This window comes from Micropterus salmoides, unplaced genomic scaffold (genome assembly GCF_014851395.1).
Source record: "Micropterus salmoides isolate LMB-PRFRI ecotype aquatic unplaced genomic scaffold, ASM1485139v1 Ms_hic_scaffold_21, whole genome shotgun sequence".
Taxonomy (NCBI): Eukaryota; Metazoa; Chordata; class Actinopteri; order Centrarchiformes; family Centrarchidae; genus Micropterus; species Micropterus salmoides.
This window is the reverse complement of record NW_024041262.1, coordinates 8680171-8702214: the sequence shown is the minus strand read 5'-3', so window position 1 is coordinate 8702214 and position 22044 is coordinate 8680171. Positions and strand designations below refer to the sequence as shown.

Sequence of the window (22044 nt, the reverse complement as noted above, 5' to 3'; positions counted from 1 at the left end):
TATATAACATTATGAAATAAGGAATAATATCAATTCAGATAAAATATGTAATATCACCATGAAATTGTAAAACAATCAAAGACATTTTGAAAACTGTTCATTATTATGAATCATTATCCTGCATATTTTAAAAGTTAGTTTATTGAAAGATTTGTCTTTTTTTTTTTTTTTAGGAAATTACACGATTTAATAGTGAGCCACTCTTGGCTCAAAATGTTCCCGGACTTTAAAATACACTTGAAGTGGATATAATCAATATTTTTATATTTACGATGGCTCACATGACTCCTTGTATAGTAAAAGGGGTCGTGGGTAGAGATGAACTTGCAGAGAATTCACCTGACTTGCAGTTGCCCTCAGGTCTACAGAGCTTTCTAACAACTATCAGCTTATTGTTTTGGTTTTCTGGCTTTACAATTTTTATTCACTCTCATAGTGTTTGTCAGCTGCAGCAGGCAGCTGTTTTCATCAAAAGGGGGAAAAAGAGATTGACTGTATGCTACTTGCCCAGCATGGCGAACAGATAAAAAGTTAGCAAGTAGCTAGTGAGCGTGGAGCTAAAATTAAAGAGCCAGAAGTGCTGCCCAGGAGTCGGTGAACACAAAAAACAGTTAAAATGAGAGTAAGTATTGGACTTACATTCACAAAGTGACAAGAAGCACTCCATATCTGCTGGATGTCTAAATTAGCAGCTGTTTGCTAACCAGTTAAGCTAAGCAGAAAACAGGTAATATGTCAATGTGACCTTTGGCAAAGGAAACAAATAATGAGAGACTAGAATAAAAACTGGTGGAAAGGCCGGACTTCAACAACAAATCGGAGGCTTCAAAAAAGCCACATTGAAATAAGAATACTTTTTAAACTGACTGGGTACAGGACTTTAGTACAGCCAGCAGAATTGATAGTTTCCTCTTTTGGTCTTTTCACATCCTTTTAATTGTTGAGCACATAATGTTAGCATTTACAGAAGTACATAATAACCACAACCTGCCAGAAGGAAATTTTAAAAGTGCAGCCAAAGGAATGATACTATGCACATTTTGATGTTTTGTTCTCCTGAAAAACTGAATAAAAACCAAATGCTCCACTATTATACCTCTGTAATGTCAGGGGTAACATCACATCACTCATTCTGCTCTGTGGACATGTGTTGTACACTGTAGTTACAATAGTGTCAGTCAAACCTGAACAAAATCTCGCTTTCCCGTCACGGCTAACACTTCATCTGTGCAACTTCCTCATTCTCTGGCTTCTGTTAGATGTGACTTTGGAGCGCACTCCTGAAACAAGAACAAAAACTGACGACCCAAACACGCACACACAAACACACAAAACAACAACCACAGAGGCAGAGGCGGCCAGTCTGTACCATCGCTCCCTGATGAAATAACACAGCTGGACACTGTGTGGACGTTTTTGGAGCAGGATACCTTGTGGGGCTCAGCAAGACTGAGAAGGTCAGACAGAAAAGCTGCTTAGACTTCTCTGCCAGCATGCTCCGGCAGTCTCTCAGCCTCCTGAAACAGTTTGGCTCTGCGGCAAAGTAAGTGCTTTACCTGGTACATTTCTGTAGAATAGGTTGCATTGAAACTGCAATTAGCACATCAAGGATCTCGCACGCATTTGAGCTTTTTATGTGAACCTGAAAGTGGCATGGTTTGGTGTAGGAAAAGGATTTTGGTCTGATAACCCAAACATGACCATCTCGGGGGAAGGAGTCAGAGTTTACCTGGTTTTTATTTCTCAGTGATCACAGCAGCGACTATTGGAGTGTCACTGTGTAACTTTTGAAAGAAGAAAAAACACCTTCTTCCTCTTACAAATGAAAAGTTTAATTCATGCGCAATAAATCACATGCTTACTCAAGGCTGTCCACTTTGAGGTTTTGCTGCTCCATGATGTTACTTGGTCTTGACGACCAGTGTTGTCAAACTTTACATAGACATCGCTGTAAAACTGACACCTGAGTTAGATTGACTGCACTTACAAATCTGCTTGTGCAACAACTAAACTTTTGTTTTATCATTTCCCATAAACATCATTTGCTCACTACAGTGGCATTTGTTTAGCAAAAGATGAAGTTTATACCAGGAGGTTTTCAAAGTCTGAGACTGCGGGCCTCCCCTCACCACCCCTTAGTTTACTTGGTTAGTTTTCCGACTTCACCAAATATATAAAAGGTTTCTCCCAAGACATTAATTGTTGACTCTGGTGAAGTGGGAAAGACAGTACACCCCCAAACAACCCCAAATACTGTATCTTTGAACAATAACCAATATTCTGTGTCATCTCCCTTTGATAACTAATCTCCCTGGAACAGTTTGGTGCCCCCCTTTGAAGGCCTGCCACCCACTTTGAATGAAAAACTCTGTTTTATATTTTAAAGGTGCTGCTAAGAATCTACATCCCAAAGTCTTCCTCACGACCTCTTAGTGTTAATGTTAGGACGGATCATTCCCTCACTTTATTTTCATCAAATCCAGAAACCTTTATGGACTTTCACAAAAGCCAGAGCATCATTAACTGCTATACTGAAGGGGTTTTCATTTCAGCGCGATACTCTGCTTTGAGGAAATGCTGAATTCTGCTTTGGTTGACATGTTCTCGTTTTCACATTTGCAAACCCTGTGTTGAAAAATGTGTAAAGCTGACATGCCACCGTTGCTGGTTCCTCTTTAGAGTGAAACGTACTGTTTGGGTTTTGATGGAAACCTCTGGCTTCTCTACACGTGAAAGCCAGAAAGGTTCAGCACACCTGAGTGGACAAACTTGTGGTTGAGCAACACACACTGTGAAGGCGGCGGTTGTCTATCTGGGGGTTGATGCTCTTTATGGTTTTGTGGAATCTCTCTGGTAACAAAACTTTGACGCAATAAAAAACTATTTCTTGCAGTTTATTTTATTGAAATGTTAGTAATAATACCATGATAAACCTTAACCAAGAGAAGAAGATTTGTCATAGCTGATCATCACCCAGCCAGGCTGAGTAGGTGTTATTTTGTTTCACACATTCATGGGCTGAACAGGTTGATTACCTCTGATCTAGAAAGTTTGTGTCTGTGACTGACGTTCGCAAATCAGCGGGTGATCAAATCCTGCACCCACACCCTGTTTGGTTTTCTTGTTACAAACTTGCATGCAACAGGGCTAAAGGAGAGTGTGTGTGTGTGTAGGCCATACTGCCTCTATACCTCTGATGCACTCTGGTTTAATAATAAACCTACATAGCGTGCATCTGCAGCAGAGCAACGTGGGCTTCAGCTACCACAGCAGCACACCTAGTTCTCAGTTTGTACTGACGCTATCATCTTGGACAGTAACAACACAATAATTCTGATTGATACATATATTCTTTGTCACTGTGGTCAGGGATTAACCTCCATTATAACAGCACTGAATGACACTGACTATTGGTCTAGACATACACCTCCACAGACCAGTGTTGGGGAGAAACTAGTTCCGTGTAATGTAGTTACATAATTTAATTACAAAATAAATGTCACAGTAAACGGTTACTGTTACTGGGATTAAATGTGTATATTAAGTTACAGTCAACTTATGAAAATGTTCATGATTACATTGAATATTTTCAGTAAAAAGCTCTGCTATATGTTGAATAATATTAATTTTGTTGCTTTGCATGTTTTTCATGTGCAAAACTGCCTCTCGAACTGTCTTTTGAAAAGAGAAATTTAGAAAAGTATTCCAAAAGTAATAAAGGGTAATAAGTTACATCACAATGACAAAGTAAGTGTAATGTATTGTCATTGGTAACCTATTACATTTAGAAAGTAACTTTCCCAACACTATCACAGACCCAAACACACTTTTACTTTCTAAACAAACACTGCTGCTTAATAAACCATCTGCTTACATGCTCTGATGTAATTTTACTCTTTGTAGAATAACATTTTTTTCCACCTCAAAAGGAAAAGTTGAAATGAGTCAGAGATTTTAAAAAAGGAACTTGGGTGTGTTTCAAGCACACTGGGGAATTCTCCTCTTTGTGTTTTGAAACGTCAGATGTCAGGTCGACAGGAGGAAACGAGAACCTGCATCTTGGAGGTGCTGAAGCTTATCTGACCTCTTTGCGAACTGGGTTGGGCTTCCTTTTGGGGTGATACAAGCTTGAAGATGTTCTCAAAGCTGCAGAGGAATTTGTTGTGTTTCGCCCCACTCTGTTACTCTCTTTCCCTCGTTTTTAAACGACTGTGTGTCGCAGCAGAGATAGAAGAGGGTTTTGGTATTTCCCCTCCCTCCTCTCACAGAGCTGGTACTGAAGCAAACCACAGCTGCAGCCCGCACACGCCAGGTTTAGTTTGCTGGCTTCAGGTTGCTTGTCAGTCAGGCCTAAAAACTGTCAGCTACCTCAGAGCAAAAGAGGTGTACTTGTACAATGGTTTATATTTATAATCATCTGATTTAGGACAATAATGTCATCAATGCTTCTTAGTAGGTTGCTTTTAAAGGTCTACCAGCACATGAATGCAGCACATTAGTTATATTGTTTTTTATTCAAAATATAACATATAAACCATTTATAGTGTGAATTTGTGTAGAAATTGCTGTTATACTGGAAGAGCTTGTATGCTGCTGCAACTTTTATACTTTTTTGCATATTACTTATGTTGCATTGTATATTCCATTTTAAATGAATTTTATGCAAGGTTTTCTCATTACTACCAGATAGAGCTTTCAAATGCCACATGTCACTAATTTCTGTCCAAAACATCACATCTGTGCCTTCCTAAGAAACCCAGAAGTACAGTACATATGATTCCAAGGTGACATCTTGAAATGTGTTTTGTTCAACCAACAGCCCAAAAAGTAAAGATATTTTATTTACAACAATATAAAACCGCGCAAAAGCAGCAAATCCTCACATTTAAGAGACAAATGTTTTTTCCTTCACAAGGGGGAAGTTGCTGTGGCCAGGCGGGAACATGACACGGCTTGTCACTTTTACACCATCGCTTGTGTTCAGATTAAACAAATGAGATATAATTTAGTTTTTAGAGATGCTGTATGGGATTAGAACAGTCTCATTAGTATTCACAAACAAATGTCGAGATACGTAACCCGTCAAACACATTGCATCTGTATATCTGGATCCTGTGCCTCCAATTTCCACTGAAATTGTTGTGCGACTCAAACAGCACGGAAGAACAGTCTCAAAAAGAATCCACACAGATAGGTTTAGATTCACAGATATATTTCCATTGAAAAATGCTAAGTTGATGTACAAATGATGATATACAAGGTGTAAATTAGAAGCACAGATGTGGATCCAGATGTTCTAATCCCACAGTGCTGGTAGGTGGAGTTAGGTAGGCCAGCTGTTTACAGACACGACAGTGGTATCAATCTTCTCATCTAAATAGTATATATATGAATGTATTATCAATGGATATTTGTGGGTTTTGGACTGTTGGTTGGAAAAAAACAAGCAATTTTATTACATCACTGTTGCCTTTAGGAAATTGTGAATTTTACAAACTTTTGACATTTTAAAGACTAAATTAAAATATTAGAATATAATCCTCAGATTAATTAATAATGAAAATAATAATTATAATTAAAGGATATTCAAATATCAAAATTATTGTTTCATAATGTTAAACCAGTTGTTTTTGGCACTAGTTTTGAGAATAAATTTGTTTTCCTGTATATTCAATAACCAACGCACCATACACTTCTGCAGGTCACACGATGCCACTGAACTTCTACACGAGGACCTGGTTTTGGTGAGAACATACATACATAACTAATCACTGCAACAAGTTAATGACAGAGTTTTATGAAACACCAGACACTACCACATGCAACAGATCACATTGGTTTCGGCTCTAAGTGTTCCTGCATGTGTGCGTTTCTGACTGAATGAAGGTGGAGCAGCGGGTGGAACCAGCCAAGAAGGCGGCTCAGGTCCTTTACAAGAAGCTGCAGGGCTGCATGCAGAGTCAGCAGGGGCTGGAGGCTGAAAAACGAATGGTACTGAAACTATTGCATCCATGAGGACCAGTCAGGAAACATTTGATTGGTTTATTGATTGCTTATCCCTACAGGAAAAGCCCATTGTTCCATCACTGTTGGTCTCACACTGCCGCAACCGCCGCAACCTGTCTCCCACTCACTTTGCCTCAGTGGTAGCTTCCGCTTTACCTTCCCTCAACAAATTTTCCTCACTTGAGGTCAATGATGCCACACAATGTCTGTGCCCTACACTAAGCTCGTGCCTGGATAGCCTGTGTCCTCTATCCACCAATCCTGCTCGCCCAAACCAGTCCCACCCGTGGCTAACTGATACCATCCGCGGGCTCCGTACTGGTCTCAGAGCTGTTGAAAGAAAATGGCGAAAAACCAAAGACCCTGCCGACCTCAAGGGCTACCAATTGCTCCTATCCTCCTTCTCGACAAGCATCAGTGCTCCCAAAACTGCGTTCTATAATAACAGAATTAGCAGTACCACTGACTCAAGGAAATTATTTTCCACTTTTAAAGCGCTACTGAATCCTCCTCCACCTCCACCACCCACAAACTTGTATGCTGATACCTTTGCTGCCTTCTTCACAGGCAAAGTGGAGGCTTTAACTAGCCAATTCTCTGAAAAAACTCAATCATTGTAGCAGTCCTACTACATCTTTTCCTCTGTCCTCCCAGGTCAGTGGTTCTTCACTCTCCTCGTTTACTCCTCTCACAGAGAGCGAAGTATCAGAACTCTTGACCCGTAGCCGTCCAACTACATGCCCACTTGACCCGATTCCTAAGAATCTCCTCCAAGCCATATCTTCTACTGTGGTCCCGACAATCAAGTGATAAATACTTCTCTGGCTTCAGGAACCTTCCCGACCACTTTCAAAAGGGCTCGGGTTACACCCTTGCTCAAGAAGCCCTCAGTTGACCTAACTCAAGTTGAGAACTATTGACCAGTGTCTCTTCTACCATTTTCATCCAAAACTATTGAGCCGGCAGTATTCAAACAGGTCTCAGAATTCCTCTCACGGAATGACCTCCTAGATCCATACCAGTCTGGTTTTAAGAGTGCCCACTCTACTGAAACGGCTCTTCTGTCTGTCTCAGAAGCCATAAGGTCAGCTAAAGCTGCAGCCCAATCCTCAGTTCTTATTCTGCTTAATCTATCAGCTGCCTTTGACACAGTCAACCACAGGATCCTGCTCTCCGCTCTCTCAGCAATGGGCATCTCGAGTAAAGCACTCCTGTGGTTCGAATCCTACCTCTCTGGGCGCTTCTACAATGTTTTTAGCAAGGACAGTTATCCTCCTCCCACTGCCTCTCCACAGGGGTGCCCCAAGGCTCAGTGCTAGGGCCCCTTCTCTTCTCAATTTACACCACCTCACTGGGGCTGATCATTCACTCGCACGGCTTCTCTTACCACTGCTATGCAGACGATACGCAACTCTACCTATCCTTCCCACCAGGCGATCCCACCGTCTCGGTGCGGATCACAGACTGTCTCTCGGACATATCTGCATGGATGAAGGCTTGGCACCTTCAACTAAACCTCTCTAAGACTGAACTCTTGGTCATTCCAGCCAAGTAATCTATTCACCATAACATCAAACTACAAATTGACTCCTTAACCATCACTCCAACTAAGGTGGTGAGAAACTTTGGTGTCATGATTGATGACCAGCCGTCCTTTTCAGACCATGTTGCTGCCGTCTCTCGGGCATGCCGCTTTGCTCTATACAACATAAGGAAAATCAGGCCCTACCACACTCAGTACGCCACCCAGCTTCTGGTACAGTCCATGGTTATCTCTCGCCTCGACTATTGCAATGCCCTCCTAGCAGGTCTTCCAGCTTGTGCAGTGAAACCCTTACAAATGGTTCAGAACGCAGCGTCTGGTTTTTGATCAGCCCAAAAAGACTCATGTCACTCCATTACTCAGTGACCTCCACTGGCTCCCCGTGGCCTCCAGAATCAAATTCAAGTCACTAATGCTTGCATACAGAGTGACTACTGGGTCTGCACCCATCTACCTAAACTCCATCATACAAACTTACATTCCTTCTCGCCCACTACGCTCCTCCAACGAATGCCGCCTGGCTCTGCCATCCCTTCATACAAAGCAATCCCAGTCCCAGTTGTTCTCATCTGTGACACCACGATGGTGGAACGAGCTACCACATGCCATCAGAGCAGGGGCGTCCCTCTTTAACTTCAAGAAGCTCTTGAAAACTCATCTTTTCCGAGAACACTTCCTCTTATAACACCTCTAACTCCTAACCTCTAACATGCACTTCCTGTGCTCTTCTTCTTCTATTCCCTACAATGATCTTGTATTGATTGCACTTTTTTTGTTTTGATTGCACTTTTGTTAACTCTTACTTCCTTCCCTAGGTACTTACCCCATTGTTGTGATATGTACTATGATCTCTTACTAGTATTTATTGCTGCTCTTACTATTATGTATTGTCAGTTGTAGATCTGTATTTGATGCTCTGTTGATGCTTGTATGTTGTTCCTCAAATGAGTAAATGTAAATGTAAATGTAAATGCTGAAAGGTGTTACATTTGCCTCTGTCTCTGCAGAAAAAGCTCCCTCTGATGCTGCTGTCCATCAGCATGGCGGAGAGCCTTAAGGATTTTGACGCAGAATCCTCTATCAGGTGACAGGTTTATCAACAACAAGTTATCCCTTCCTCCCTCCCTCCATGCTCTTGACCTGAACTTGTGACTAATAGCCGTGTGGACTGCTGTCATGTGAAAAGCTCATGACTTTAGCGCAATGGTTTTCAGTTCTGGATGAAAAAGAAAGAGGATCCCACCCATTGTCTACAGCCTGTGGCTAGAATTCAATTCATCACTTTTATTTACAGCTTTGAGGCTCTGACAGAGCAGCTGGGCACTGCATATTGATATTTAGTTGTTGTTGCACGCTTTATATATAAACGTTTTATAGTTTTTAGTTTTGACATCCATCTTAAAAAATATATAAATTGCAAGACAGATGTTGACCGTGACCTTGTGTGTGTGTGTGTGTGTGTGTGTGTGTGTGCAGGAGGGTGTTGGAGATGTGCTGTTTCATGGAGAAGATGCTGGCGAACATGCTGGCAGACTTTGAGATGAAAGTTGAGAAGGCAGTTCTGGAGCCACTCAACAAGCTCAGTGAGGTGAGCATGGCTCGTACTGCAGCTCGCCGCAGTTCCCTGAAGTTCATATATACAGGGGTTGCTGTGGCTGATAGAGTGTCAAATTGTTCAAGCTTGACTAAGGTGCTTTTTATTGCACCTGTTATGTTTTGGATTGCATTGCATTGTTGGGTGTTTGTGTTATTTTTTCCATCCTCACTATGGATTCATCTACAAGTGTGTACAGTATGCACATGTGTGAATGTCTTCTTGTTAATTTCTGTCCCTGTGTGTTGCCTTAATAAATGCATGGACAACTTGCTGTAGCTAGCTATAAAATAAAATAGCAAAATAAATTGATAGTTCTTGAATCAATTCAAAATAAATTTCCTCCCCAACATTTTTTTACTTTTATGTTTTCTTTCCTTCTAGGATGATTTACCAGAGATTCTCAAGAACAAGAAGCAGTTTGCAAAGCTCACAACAGACTGGAACAACGCAAGAATCAGGTGAGTTGTAATGCTTCAGTCAGGGCTACGTGTATTATCCACAGACAAATTAGCTAATTTCTGTTTGTGTGTGTGGGCAGGAGCCAAGCTAGCACTGGTGCCCAGGCAAAGCAGGATGGGCTCAGGGAGGAAGTGGAAGAAGCTTGGCGGAAGTTGGAGAGCATCAAGGTACCAGTGTTTCCTTTTTCAACCACCTGGGCTGCAGCAAGCATCCATTCCTGGTGCTGTGTTGTTGAACCACACAATGAACCTCTTCCACCTCTGTGGAATCAAGAGGGCAGCCTTGACCTCTGACCTCTCTGTTATCTTTTGGTCTTTGTAGGACCAGTACTCTGCAGATCTGTATCACTTTGCAACTAAGGAAGAAGACTACGCCAACTACTTCATCCGTGTGAGTTGCAGTTGTGATGGCTTGATCTGTTTTCTTCTAAGGGAGCAAACAGAATAAAATTAAATTTCACAGAAAATATGCACAAAGCGGTAGTCAAACCAAAGACTGCTGTGTATCTATCCATCTTGTGAATTTACCCCCCTTGTTTTGCCGACCATAGCTTCTCGAGCTGCAAGCAGAATACCACAAAAATTCTCACGAGTTCCTGGACAAAAACATAAGTGAGCTCAAAGAGAATCACAGTCAAAAAGGTGAAGTGAAGTTTGCACCAGTCTGTGCATTTATTTGCTGTCATCACTGTCATTGCAACATCTCTACATGTGTTCTTATTTCCTCTGTGTACTTATCTGATTCCCCAGGGCCACCGCTAAGCCTATCTAACCAGAAGGTCTACGGGGAGCCTTTGCTCTCTCATCTGTCTCAAAGCAACAGAGAAATTGCTGCGCCCATCCAGGAGTGTATTCACATGCTGCTGAGAACGGGCATGAGAGAGGAGGTAGGACTGACGCAATGAGGCTACAGGGTTCACAGTGATAATCAGATAATCACTCAGATGGATGTGCATGGAAACTCTGCTTAACAGTAGCTTTATCTTTTAGTTTACTTCCTCACAAACCTCCTGTGCACCATCCCAGCATGCAGCTTTGTTTGGGCGACTGTAGATCAGGAGGTAGAACGGGTCGTTCGCTAATCGGAGGGTCGATTTGATGATCCCCTGCTCCTCCAGTCTGTATGTCCAAGTGTCCTTGGGCAACATAATTAACCCCCAAATTGCTGAATATTGATGACTTTTCCACTTAAAAAATATGCGGTTTTATTGGTGCTAGATTTATTTCAACTGTAGAACCCACCATGTTTATGGTCTTGTTTGCATGTAGATACACATCAGGTCATCCTTATGAAATGTCTTATGTATTAATATTATTATTCCCTTTGCAAAGAAATGTACACTGTTCCTTGTGTAAAAACAAGACTAAAGATCTAAAGATCTGTAAGACACACTGGTACTGTGAACTGAATGTGAAATGTACTATATGAAATGAATTGCTAACATCAGCTGACATGCAAACAATAACAAATACTAACATGCTGACCTGCAGTGAAGCAGGTATAACATTTATCATGTTCACCATTAACTCGAAGGAAAGCTGAGGCAGATGGAAATGCCATTTGTGTTGCAGATATTTTGTCGTAAACTTAAACACTGGACAAACTGAGAGCGAGACCGAGAGCACCCAGAAGTGCTGCTTGCAGCGTTTTTGAGAACCGTGGTATAGTTGCTTGCAACATTCTCAACCTCACACTGCACTTCTTTGGGTCCTCAGCAATATTCCTGCCAAGGGTGAAGTTAATTAGAATAACCCTGCCCACAGCATTTCAGCTGACTTTGGGAGGCAGCTACAGCAAAACTGTATGGAGTATAAAAATGCAAAAACAACGGAAAACTTTTTCTGTCTTGGAAATTTGTAGGAGGACTAGTAAAAAACTGATTTGGATAACATTCAAAACAGTGGAAAATCAATATAGACGCAAATAGGCATGACTTATATGGATAGAATAGATAGAATTTTGTTTACAAGACTGAGAAGTTAAAAGTTACAAGCCAAAACGTAAAGTTCGTTGTTCTAGCGCCACAATCTGGCAACTTGCACCAAATTTTCGATTTGGTCGATTAACATACAGAGATTTACACTCACCTAAAGGGTTATTAGGAACACCTGTTCAATTTCTCATTAATGCTTCAATGCATTTAGGGGTGTGGTCCTGGTCAAGACAATCTCCTGAACTCCAAACTGAATGTCAGAGTGGGAAAGAAAGGTGATTTAAGCAATTTTGAGCGTGGCATGGTTGTTGGTGCCAGACGGGCCGGTCTGAGTATTTCACAATCTGCTCAGTTACTGGGATTTTCACGCACAACCATTTCTAGGGTTTACAAAGAATGGTGTGAAAAGGGAAAAACATCCAGTATGCGGCAGTCCTGTGGGCGAAAAGGCCTTGTTGATGCTAGAGGTCAGAGGAGAATGGGCCGACTGATTCAAGCTGATAGAAGAGCAACTTTGACTGAAATAACCACTCGTTACAACCGAGGTATGCAGCAAAGCATTTGTGAAGCCGCAACACGCACAACCTTGAGGCGGATGGGCTACAACAGCAGAAGACCCCACCGGGTACCACTCATCTCCACTACAAATAGGAAAAAGAGGCTACAATTTGCAAGAGCTCACCAAAATTGGACAGTTGAAGACTGGAAAAATGTTGCCTGGTCTGATGAGTCTCGATTTCTGTTGAGACATTCAGATGGTTGAGTCAGAATTTGGCGTAAACAGAATGAGAACATGGATCCATCATGCCTTGTTACCACTGTGCAGGCTGCTGGTGGTGGTGGTGTAATGGTGTGGGGGATGTTTTCTTGGCACACTTTAGGCCCCTTAGTGCCAATTGGGCATCGTTTAAATGCCACGGCCTACCTGAGCATTGTTTCTGACCATGTCCATCCCTTTATGGCCACCATGTACCCATCCTCTGATGGCTACTTCCAGCAGGATAATGCACCATGTCACAAAGCTCGAATCATTTCAAATTGGTTTCTTGAACATGACAATGAGTTCACTGTACTAAAATGGTCCCCACAGTCACCAGATCTCAACCCAATAGAGCATCTTTGGGATGTGGTGGAACGGGAGCTTCGTGCCCTGGATGTGCATCCCACAAATCTCCATCAACTGCAAGATGCTATCCTATCAATATGGGCCAACATTTCTAAAGAATGCTTTCAGCACCTTGTTGAATCAATGCCACGTAGAATTAAGGCAGTTCTGAAGGCAAAAGGGGGTCAAACACAGTATTAGTATGGTGTTCCTAATAATCCTTTAGGTGAGTGTACATTTACATTACATTTACTCATTTGGCAGACGCTTTTATCCAAAGCAACTTACATTTGAGGAACAACATACAAGCATCAACAGAGCATCAAATACAGATCTACAACTGACAATACATACTAGTAAGAGCTCATAGTACATATCACATCAAGGGTAAATACCTAGGGAAGGAAGTAAAAGTAAACAAAAAGTGCAATCAAAACAAAAAAGTGCAATCAATACAAGATCATTGTAGGGAATAGAAGAAGAAGAGCACAGGAAGTGCATGTTAGAGGTTAGGAGTTGTGTGTTATAAGAGTGTTATAAGAGGAAGTGTTCTAAGAAGAGATGAGTTTTCAAGAGCTTCTTGAAGTTAGAGAGGGCCGAGACGGTGGGATCGCCTGGCGGGAAGGATAGGTAGAGTTACGTATCGTCTGCGTAGCAGTGGTATGATGCCCATTGCTGAGAGAGCGGATAGTGGAGAGCGGATTCCTTCCTTTATAGTTAGATGTGCAGATGCTAAGGTACATTAATATGTATATTTTTGTGTGCAGAAAATATAATCTTTGCAGACTATTAATGGGACTGTTAGTGTTTTTGTCATACACTACTCTGGTCTCGGCCTCAGCCTTCTTTGCAAGACCAAAACCCCGCTGCTGCTATCCCCAGCTCTCACCCTTTTTTTTCCATCTTCCTTCCCCTTCCTCTTCCTCCTCGCCTCTCAGGGTCTTTTTCGTCTGGCAGCAGCAGCCTCAGTGGTGAAGAGGCTGAAGACTTGTTTGGATCAAGAAACGGTTGACCACAGCGAGTTCAGCATGGACCCACATGCCGTGGCCGGTAAAGATGTACAACCAATATCTAACTAACCTAACCTAACCTAACCCCAACCCTATAAATCTAACAACGCAAAATATGGGCTGTAATTAAGTTAACACATCACCTCAGCTTGTTTGATTGCAACTGTGATAATTTTTCTCTGAACGTGTTGCAACAGGAGCTTTGAAGTGTTACCTGCGAGAACTACCCGAACCTCTGATGACCTTTGAACTCTACAATGACTGGTTTAAAGCAGCAGGGTGTGAAAATATCTACACCATATATATATGTCTTACTTTTACTGTGGTTTCAAGTCTGTTTCCTGAGTTAGATCTCTTTCTTCGCAGGGAAAAAGACCAGACAGAGAAGCTGGAGCAGTTCAGAGTACTACTGAAGAAACTGCCGCCTGAAAATTACAACAACCTTAGGTGTGTACTCATTGCGTAGCCAACATTTTTTTCCAGAATCACATAATCAGGAATGAAGGAATGAAGGACATCCTCACATTTAACTTGCATATTCAAATGAATTTCTAACCACACCAGCGGCTTCATGGAGCAATGTCGGCCCACCTTTTTCTTCCAAACTGAAATATCTCAACAGTATTTTACTGACATTTATAGTCCCCTAGACAATAAAGCCTATAGACTTGGTGATCTGACTTCTGTAGCGCCACCATGAGGTTGACATTTGTGTTTTGGGGGTAATTTTGTATTTAGTGCTACTGTGATTAGCTAATGTTGGCATGACTAACACACTAAACTAAGCTGATGAACACGGTAAACATTTACACTTGCTAAACATCAACATTTTACCCATATCATTATAAGCATGTTAGCAAGCTGGCGTTAGCATTTAGCTCACTACTACCACTGAGCCTCACAGAGCTGTAGGCTCTTGTTTGGTTTATCCAAAATGTTTTGAAAGGGGTTCAAACATTACAAACAACATTTGGATATCTCAGTTCTCACCTTATATCATTAAAATATAACTTAGTGGGTACTTTCATCCTGTGCACCACAGGGCAGCAAAAGTGTGAGACTGTTAGACCCACTGGGCTGCAACCTTTTCAAAACGTCTTTGACTTCCTCCTTTTACCCAGAGTCTGCATGTTTTTACCCTCTTTCTCCATGTCAGGTACCTGGTCCAGTTCTTGTCACTGTTGTCTGAGAATCAGGCTGTGAATAGGATGACGCCCAGTAACATTGCCATCGTCCTGGGACCCAACCTACTCTGGCCACGAGCTGAAGGGTGCATAGTAACTAGATCATCTTTCTGTCTTTACCCTGCGTGGACTATAGCCATGTTCCCCATTCACACGTGTTCCACTTCCTGCCTGCTCTTTACTCTTTCGTCATCTTTGTGATCTAATATGAAGGGATTAGCACTGGGGACATATTACATCACGTGAAAGTAGAACCAGAAGATCCTGCTAACAGATAAACCATGAAAGGTGGTTGGCTAGGCTAACACTTTTTTTGCAGTGAGAATTAACTGCAGTAAGAGACTGTAAAAATAGTCTCAGTAGTTAAACCCCAGTGCGAAGTGTATTTTCTAACTAAGTGGACCACTTTGGTGACATTTGTCAATGAAAAATAACTTGACAAATGTAGTGATTCTCTCTGACCACGAAGAGTTCTGTGCCACATGTCGTTCTTCTCTGCCTCTCTAGGGAAGCTGCTCTGTTTGACATGGCGTCAGCTTCTTCAGTCCAAGTGGTGACAGTCATTGAGCCTCTTATTCAGTACAGCTCCAGCCTCTTCCCCGAAGGTATACAAACTCCAAACACTGCTGTACTCTCTTTATATGATGTCAGCATTCTGTCTTTAAAGGGTTAAGGGGGCCTCGGGGGAAAAATGAGCAGTTGACCCCCTTTTTTTCACCTCTGTATCTCCCACTCTCTGTGTATTGTGTATGTATTCATTAGTGAACAATAATTAGTTTGTTACCTTGTTTAAGCCCACATTTATTTAGGACTGCACACGCTCTGGAAACTGCTAATCTGAACAACTTAATTTGGTGGAAAAACTGAAAGTCACTTCACCCAGTTTGCACCCAATGCACGGGAAACGATTACTGCAAGTACAGCAGGTCAAAGTTGAATCAGGAAGTCTGCCTGTAAACTGTGATAAATGTTTGCAACATACAGTTTTGGTTGTTTTACAAGTACATTTAGCTTACATGTGGGTTTGTTTAAATCCTGTCTGTTCATTTGACTGCTCCTATTTCCTCACCCATTGAACTTCTTGTTAGTGATGTCAGATCCCAGAAATAAAATGAGTGCGTACAGTGATATTATTACCAAAGGGACTAATGGCCAAACAATTAAGACGTAATATGTAATAACCTAGAAATGTTATTTAAATGAAATGCTATTTGATGTAGCAATTTTACTGTAAATATGATGGGTGTTTTTTGTTTTGTTTTAATCAGCTGTATCCTTCGAGATCCCAGACCTTCCAGAGGTTCCGGATGTGACCTTGCCAGCTCCTGTTGCCCAGTCTCTGATCTCAGAAAAGGCGAAACTGAGCAGATCAGTCTCCTCTTGTTCATCCACAGCCTCCTCCTCCTCTTATCACCTCCCTCTCTCAAAGACAAGCAGGTAGCGCTCTGTATTCACAGATTTCTTTCACCGTGCTGAGTCAAACCATCTTTAGGATGACAGTGCAATAATAGCACATGTGCCGCATTGTATTATGACATTATGACAAGCTGATCTTGGGTTGCTCATTAGTGGCTCCAAATGGTAGCAAGAGGTAATGATTTCAAATAGCTGAACTTCTGATACAAAAAAACTGAACATTTGTCTATTTCCTTCCATCAGCACAGCCTCTCAGGACAGTGGTGGCTTCTTCCTGGTGAAATCTGGCTCTATAAGTCGAAGTGGCACCTCCACATGGGCCAGCCCTGTACCTGAGACAGCGGCACCCACCCATCAAAACACAACATCCAGCAGCTCATCCTCCCTCGATCCCAGCCCCGTCACGGCCTCCAACTATTCTGCTGCCTGTAGCTCAATAGCAAACCAGAGCCCATCCCCACTTCCTAAAGCAACAGGAGCACCAAACCTAGGTCAGATCAGGAGTCCCACCCAGAAGCAGTGCTTGGATCCAGGCCAACTGGAGCCAATTTTGGAGGCCCCTCCAGACTCTCCCAGAGCATTCGTAAAGATCACCTCACCGTTTAAACGTAAGTCCACGGTGCCCACTAGCTGTCCAAACATCAGATGTTGGCTTGTTCAGTAACACTCCAGCATATTAGCATTGCACTTTCGTTATTTTGGGGTACTCACAAGAGACTTGTATTTTTAAAAGAACTGGCAAAATTGAAGCATTCGTATGGGTCATGGACCTTACATTTCCCATAATGCAAAGTGTCTTTTATTACCCCCTTCCTGCTAGCCCACATCTTCAAAACTTTAAGCCTCATGTTCACAACATAGGCTTTCTGTTATAAACTTGAAGTCTCAATCCCAAACTGAGATAACCCTGATGACATCACCGGGACATCATCGGGGTTATTTTCTCGGATTTTAGAAAGCTCCTTTCAGACCGACACTATTCTGTGTCAAAGGCTGAGTATTACATCTCATGACTAGTAAATGTGTAAAATTGGTGTAGTGGCCAAAAACGTATTCCTACAGAAGCAGCAGCCCCCTTCATTTATTGTTGGCAGAGGGCACAAGCATGTCTCGTTATTTATTTGTCTCTATCTATTGTCCAATGTCCTGTTTGGAATCTTTACTTCTACCCTTTTCCTCTCACAAAGTCAAATTCGCAGTGACAGAGAAAAATAATATACTGCTCTTGTTGTAACAACCAGGAAGTACACAGGAAACAGGAAATCTCACACCACTGACCAAAATATCAACCTCTATGGTCATGAGTCATTTCTCACATTGTTATAACTACCTCGCTGGTAGAGGCTAAAATACTTTCCCTAATAAGTCTTCTCATCCGAATATGTTTGACTGACTACAAGACTGATTCCCATGACAAACTATTTCTTACTTTATTTTTTACTGTTATCTGCACAACCCACGGAGGTATAACATGATGCAAAGCTGGGTCTAGTTTGTCTTCCAGGATTGGTTTTCTAACGAAATAGAATTGAAATGCAGCCCACTTTGGCAGCAGCCAGTCAGACAAATGTTAGACTTCCTTCCTTAAACTTGAAAGCAGCGTAGTGGCAGTCTAAACTATTATAAGCTTCTAGAACTGGAAATCCAAGATCCCGACTGACAAAATCAGAATGTCTGATCCATCAGATCTTTTGGCAGAGGGAACAAATTTAAGCTTCACTGAGGACATCAGAAGTATGCAGATATACGTATCACATTGGACTGTATCAATTACATTTATCACAATACATTTCTTGCAAAAGATTATGGACACATGGGTACGAAATGTCACTTTTTTTGATGAACAAATTGGTTACAAATTGTACATCTTAAAAAAAGGATGCATCTAATATTGTCTCCTCACATTAGAAACAAAATGTGAAAACAATGTAACAGCCTCCATTGTGGCTACATGACAATTAAGGGATAATCATAATAAAATGCAATACTAAAATATGAAGAATCGTCACAGAGTCAGCCAACTAGGTCAGTCACACAGCAATTAAGTCACACAAAATATTTGAAAAGTAAGCTACTAGTCATACCAGACCAGGTAAGGCTCCAGCAGCAAGTCCTTTGAGTGTATTAAATTGAGTAAGGTTGTATTTTATTTCTTATGGATTCAACTTTTGTAAGAGGAAGACTAACTAAAAGTGCTTCATTATAAAGTGTTTTGTTATATGACAATGAAATTTACAGCATCAGTAGTATATGGTAGTGGACAGCAGTTCATGTTTAAATCCCGCTTTTAAAAAATCTTTTAGGGGTTGTTGCTCCTCCCCAGTTACACAAATCTGTGTATGCATGCCAGATGTCTGGCATCTTAAGCCTTTTCTTAATCTGGTCATTCTCAGGTGGCTTCCATTGTCTTCATTTTCTCATCCTACAGCGAAAAGGTGTTACAAACTGAACAAAGATGACCATGCTAACGAGCAGCCGACAGTCCAGTACTCTAAACCCAGACCCGCAGCACCTCCCAAGCCCCAGGCTCCTCCACCCCCCACCACAGCCCCGGCGGCTGCGGACACAAGGACCCAACCTACACCCGCGCCCCGAACTCAGACGGCCAGCCTCAGAAAACCTCCTGCGAAAAAGCCTGGACTCAAAGCGCCAAACTGCCCACCACCACTTCCTCCCCCAACACAGACAAAAGTGGTTTCTTCTTTAGCACAGTGAGAAAAATGACACATGTGCTATTCATTAATTGTTTAATTTTCTTGTTACGCCCCCTGAAAAAGTATTTTTAGTGGTTTAACTTTACACTTGGTTCGCTGCAGTGACTCTAACACGGCTATTCAGCCTGGTGTTAAGTTAGTCTAACATTACAAGTTGAAGTTTAACATTAACTTTTTTTGGTCTACCAATTCCTGTAACCAGTATCACTTATTTATTCTTTAGTTACTAATGTCCAATATTTCCCATAATGCAAAGTAAGCGCTGGGAAGTGAGTCTTTCTGGTCAGCAACTCAATAAATAAATGTTTTCATAAATTTGCAAAATAATTGTATTCAGGTGAACTAATTAGAAAAGTATTGGGAAATTGTTTTATGAACACTGACACTGAACTGAGGTTTATTTTCCAGTTGGTAAATACTCCACCCAAAGTCTACTCCACAGCAGCTGTGGTGAGCGTGAATTTCTTGTCAGGTACCACATATTCCAGTAGTGACAGAAAATAACAAACTTGTTCCCACCACCCTTCAGGTCTATAACCCTAAATGTTCAACCTGAAAATCTATGTAAATAAATGCATATTCAACCTTACTTTCTTTATTGTCAATTTATATCATCATAGTATATCATTGGTATTGACTGCAGCATATGGATGTGACCATGGATGTGAAGTACATATTTATAAGAGGTCAGTTGATATATGTACAGTTGTATAAAAGAACATATAAATGACAATTCTTCTATAAAAATCAATACAGGAGTCGGACTTCATAATCATAAAAGGTGCACAGAGTATCTAAGGTCTGCAGCATAAAATGAGCAATTATATGGTTCAGCCTTTAGTTGCAACTAACAAACACTGTTACTACTTGTCATATTCCCTCAATCCATGTAGTTTAATAACTGAGTAATTTCATTTATCTGGTTTATCTGAGGAGGCCTGAGATTCCAGATCTCTCATTTCCCTTCCCTTTTTGTTTCCTGGTAGTGTATTCCTGAGTGAAAAGCTGACAAGAGATGCCAGAAGGTTGTAATAAGATAACATCTATTTTTCCACTTCCTCTCTAGTGACCGGGACCACTGAGAATCTTCATATATCTTCATCTTCTATAGGTGAAGAAGTGTGTAAAGTAGAAAGTGAATGACAGGCTTTGTAACTTTAAATCATGTTGGTGTTTCCTTTGAGATGATCTTAACCACATTATCTTGCGCATCCTCATCTTCCACAACTCTTCTTTGTTTCAGTCCTTCTTAAGTCATGGCTTTTGGAAAAAAGCATTCTCCCGTCAATGCTGAGCTTGGAAACGTGCAAGTCTTTCATTCCTTTTAGATACATTCAGCAAATGTTTTGCATCAAAACTATACATCCTTAAACCATGATTGTATGAAAGTAAAGCATCCAATATTAAGGATACTGGATTCACTTAGTAGTGTAGTTTGTAATGGAAATCCTGTCAAAAGAGCCAGCCTCATTGACCGTAAAACATTTTATATGACTGATTTGATTGGAATTACAGAAAAATCATCAAAAAAATCTCTGATTTTCTCAGCTTAGACTTTGATTTCATCCTCGTCATCCATGTAATTGTAGGACATATTCTTCTTGGGCTGGCTGATGATCATCATCTCCGAATCTGCAACCTCCATCCTGCTCTGTCCCTTTAAGAGGCTGACGCCATAGTGGCGTGCAAGCACATCAGTAGCACTCTGGAACCGTGCACTCTCCATTCCCGGCCTCACTCGTTCAGGAGATCCCATCACCACATCAGGTACTTTAACAGAAAGCCCAACTCCGTTCACATCCATCACACTCCCCTCCTCTTCCTCCCATTCAGCCCCATGCGGGCTCTTCCTGCCTCCATAGTCCTCCCTCAGCAGGGAATCCACGTATGAGATAGTAGCAGAGTCCATCTCTGATCCCTCATTGGTCAGCCCACACGCTGACCCTGCCTCCTCAACCTCCCAGACGTGGCCATGCTCCTCCGGGTGACCGTCGATCAGGCCAAACACCTCGCTCATGAGGGAGGGCCCAAGGTCAAAGGTGAAGGTGTCCAGGGAGGTGAGGGAGGGAAGGGAGTCAGAGTAGGCGGTAGTAGCGTGTTTGGGTTCAGAGGTCATAACGGAGGCGGAGCAAGTGGATAAAATGGCGTCAGTAGGGTCGGTCAGAGAGCCGCGGTGGATGTTAGGGGAGCAGGCAATGGGGAGAGAGATGGAAGGCTGCTGACGCTCAGAGCGGGAGAGACGAGGCAGAGTGACAAAACCAGACTCCAGACCTGAGGAGAAGACACAGATATCAATACATAAAATCAGGAGAAGGTATTTCGTCTAAGTGGTTTGTCTTGTGTACTGTGTCAACATTTTGGGAATTACGCTTTTTGCTTTCTCACTGAAAGTTGGATGATAAACTCATCAGCTTTAGACATTTTGGGCACAAGGACATGACTGAAAGGCAGCAGCCTCCTCATAGGAGTGAACCTAAACCCAGACCTTCAATGGCACAGAGTTGATCTCTGATGTTACAATGCTTTCCATACAATTTTTATGCCGTACCGTGTCCATTTTCTATCTTTATGTATAAATAAAAAGAGTATAAAATCACACAGATGGTAAATGGCTTCAACCCTGTGATTAGTGGACGACCCATTGCTGCCCCTCATATATAACTCATATCTTATCTCAAAAACAAAATTTATCATATAATCCCAACAGGGGGCAGTGGAAACCCGTCTAAGAACATCTGGTAATGACGGTAACTGCAAAGTGCTGAGTTGTTCTGCTCTGTGAACAGTGAATCATATGGCTGACCCTGCCAGATCACTTAACAAGTCACACACTCACACACTGCTGCCTTCATGACCCAAACGGGTAAAATTACCACAGCACCTCTCAATGCCAGAGGTGAAGGGCCAAGAGTCAGGAGGTTTTTCATGCCAACCAAAGAAAACAGCATCTGTTTTCACAGATTAACACACTTTAACCAGAGAGGAAGGAAGAAGTAATCAGTGAAACCAGTTTATGGAGGATTTGGTTGGATAAAAACCTACAGACTCTCCCATCCATAGTTATGTTGTTATAGTGT

At 41.8% G+C, this 22044-nt stretch overlaps 2 protein-coding genes across 3 annotated transcripts in view; one reads left to right on the top strand and one right to left on the bottom strand.

Annotated features, from left to right (window-relative positions):
- The first annotated feature begins 1243 nt into the window (after window positions 1-1243).
- Window positions 1244-19556, top strand: sh3bp1 (SH3-domain binding protein 1). The gene is made up of 18 exons (XM_038735065.1): window positions 1244-1543; window positions 5702-5744; window positions 5887-5991; window positions 8557-8633; window positions 9026-9137; window positions 9528-9604; window positions 9685-9772; window positions 9927-9995; window positions 10156-10246; window positions 10355-10491; window positions 13582-13693; window positions 13851-13932; window positions 14020-14100; window positions 14810-14923; window positions 15345-15442; window positions 16106-16274; window positions 16497-16861; window positions 18682-19556. Exons 1-18 carry the CDS (start codon window positions 1494-1496, stop codon window positions 18966-18968), a joined length of 2157 nt encoding a protein of 718 aa, XP_038590993.1. The 5' UTR covers window positions 1244-1493; the 3' UTR covers window positions 18969-19556.
- Window positions 19547-22044, bottom strand: part of cdc42ep1a (CDC42 effector protein (Rho GTPase binding) 1a) — a 14751-nt gene continuing 12253 nt past the window's right edge. For both annotated transcript variants that reach the window (XM_038735066.1, XM_038735067.1), the window contains one exon: window positions 19547-21238. In XM_038735066.1, the coding sequence (XP_038590994.1) occupies window positions 20517-21238 (722 nt within the window). In that variant the 3' untranslated portion in view covers window positions 19547-20516. The remainder of the gene's footprint in view (window positions 21239-22044) is intronic.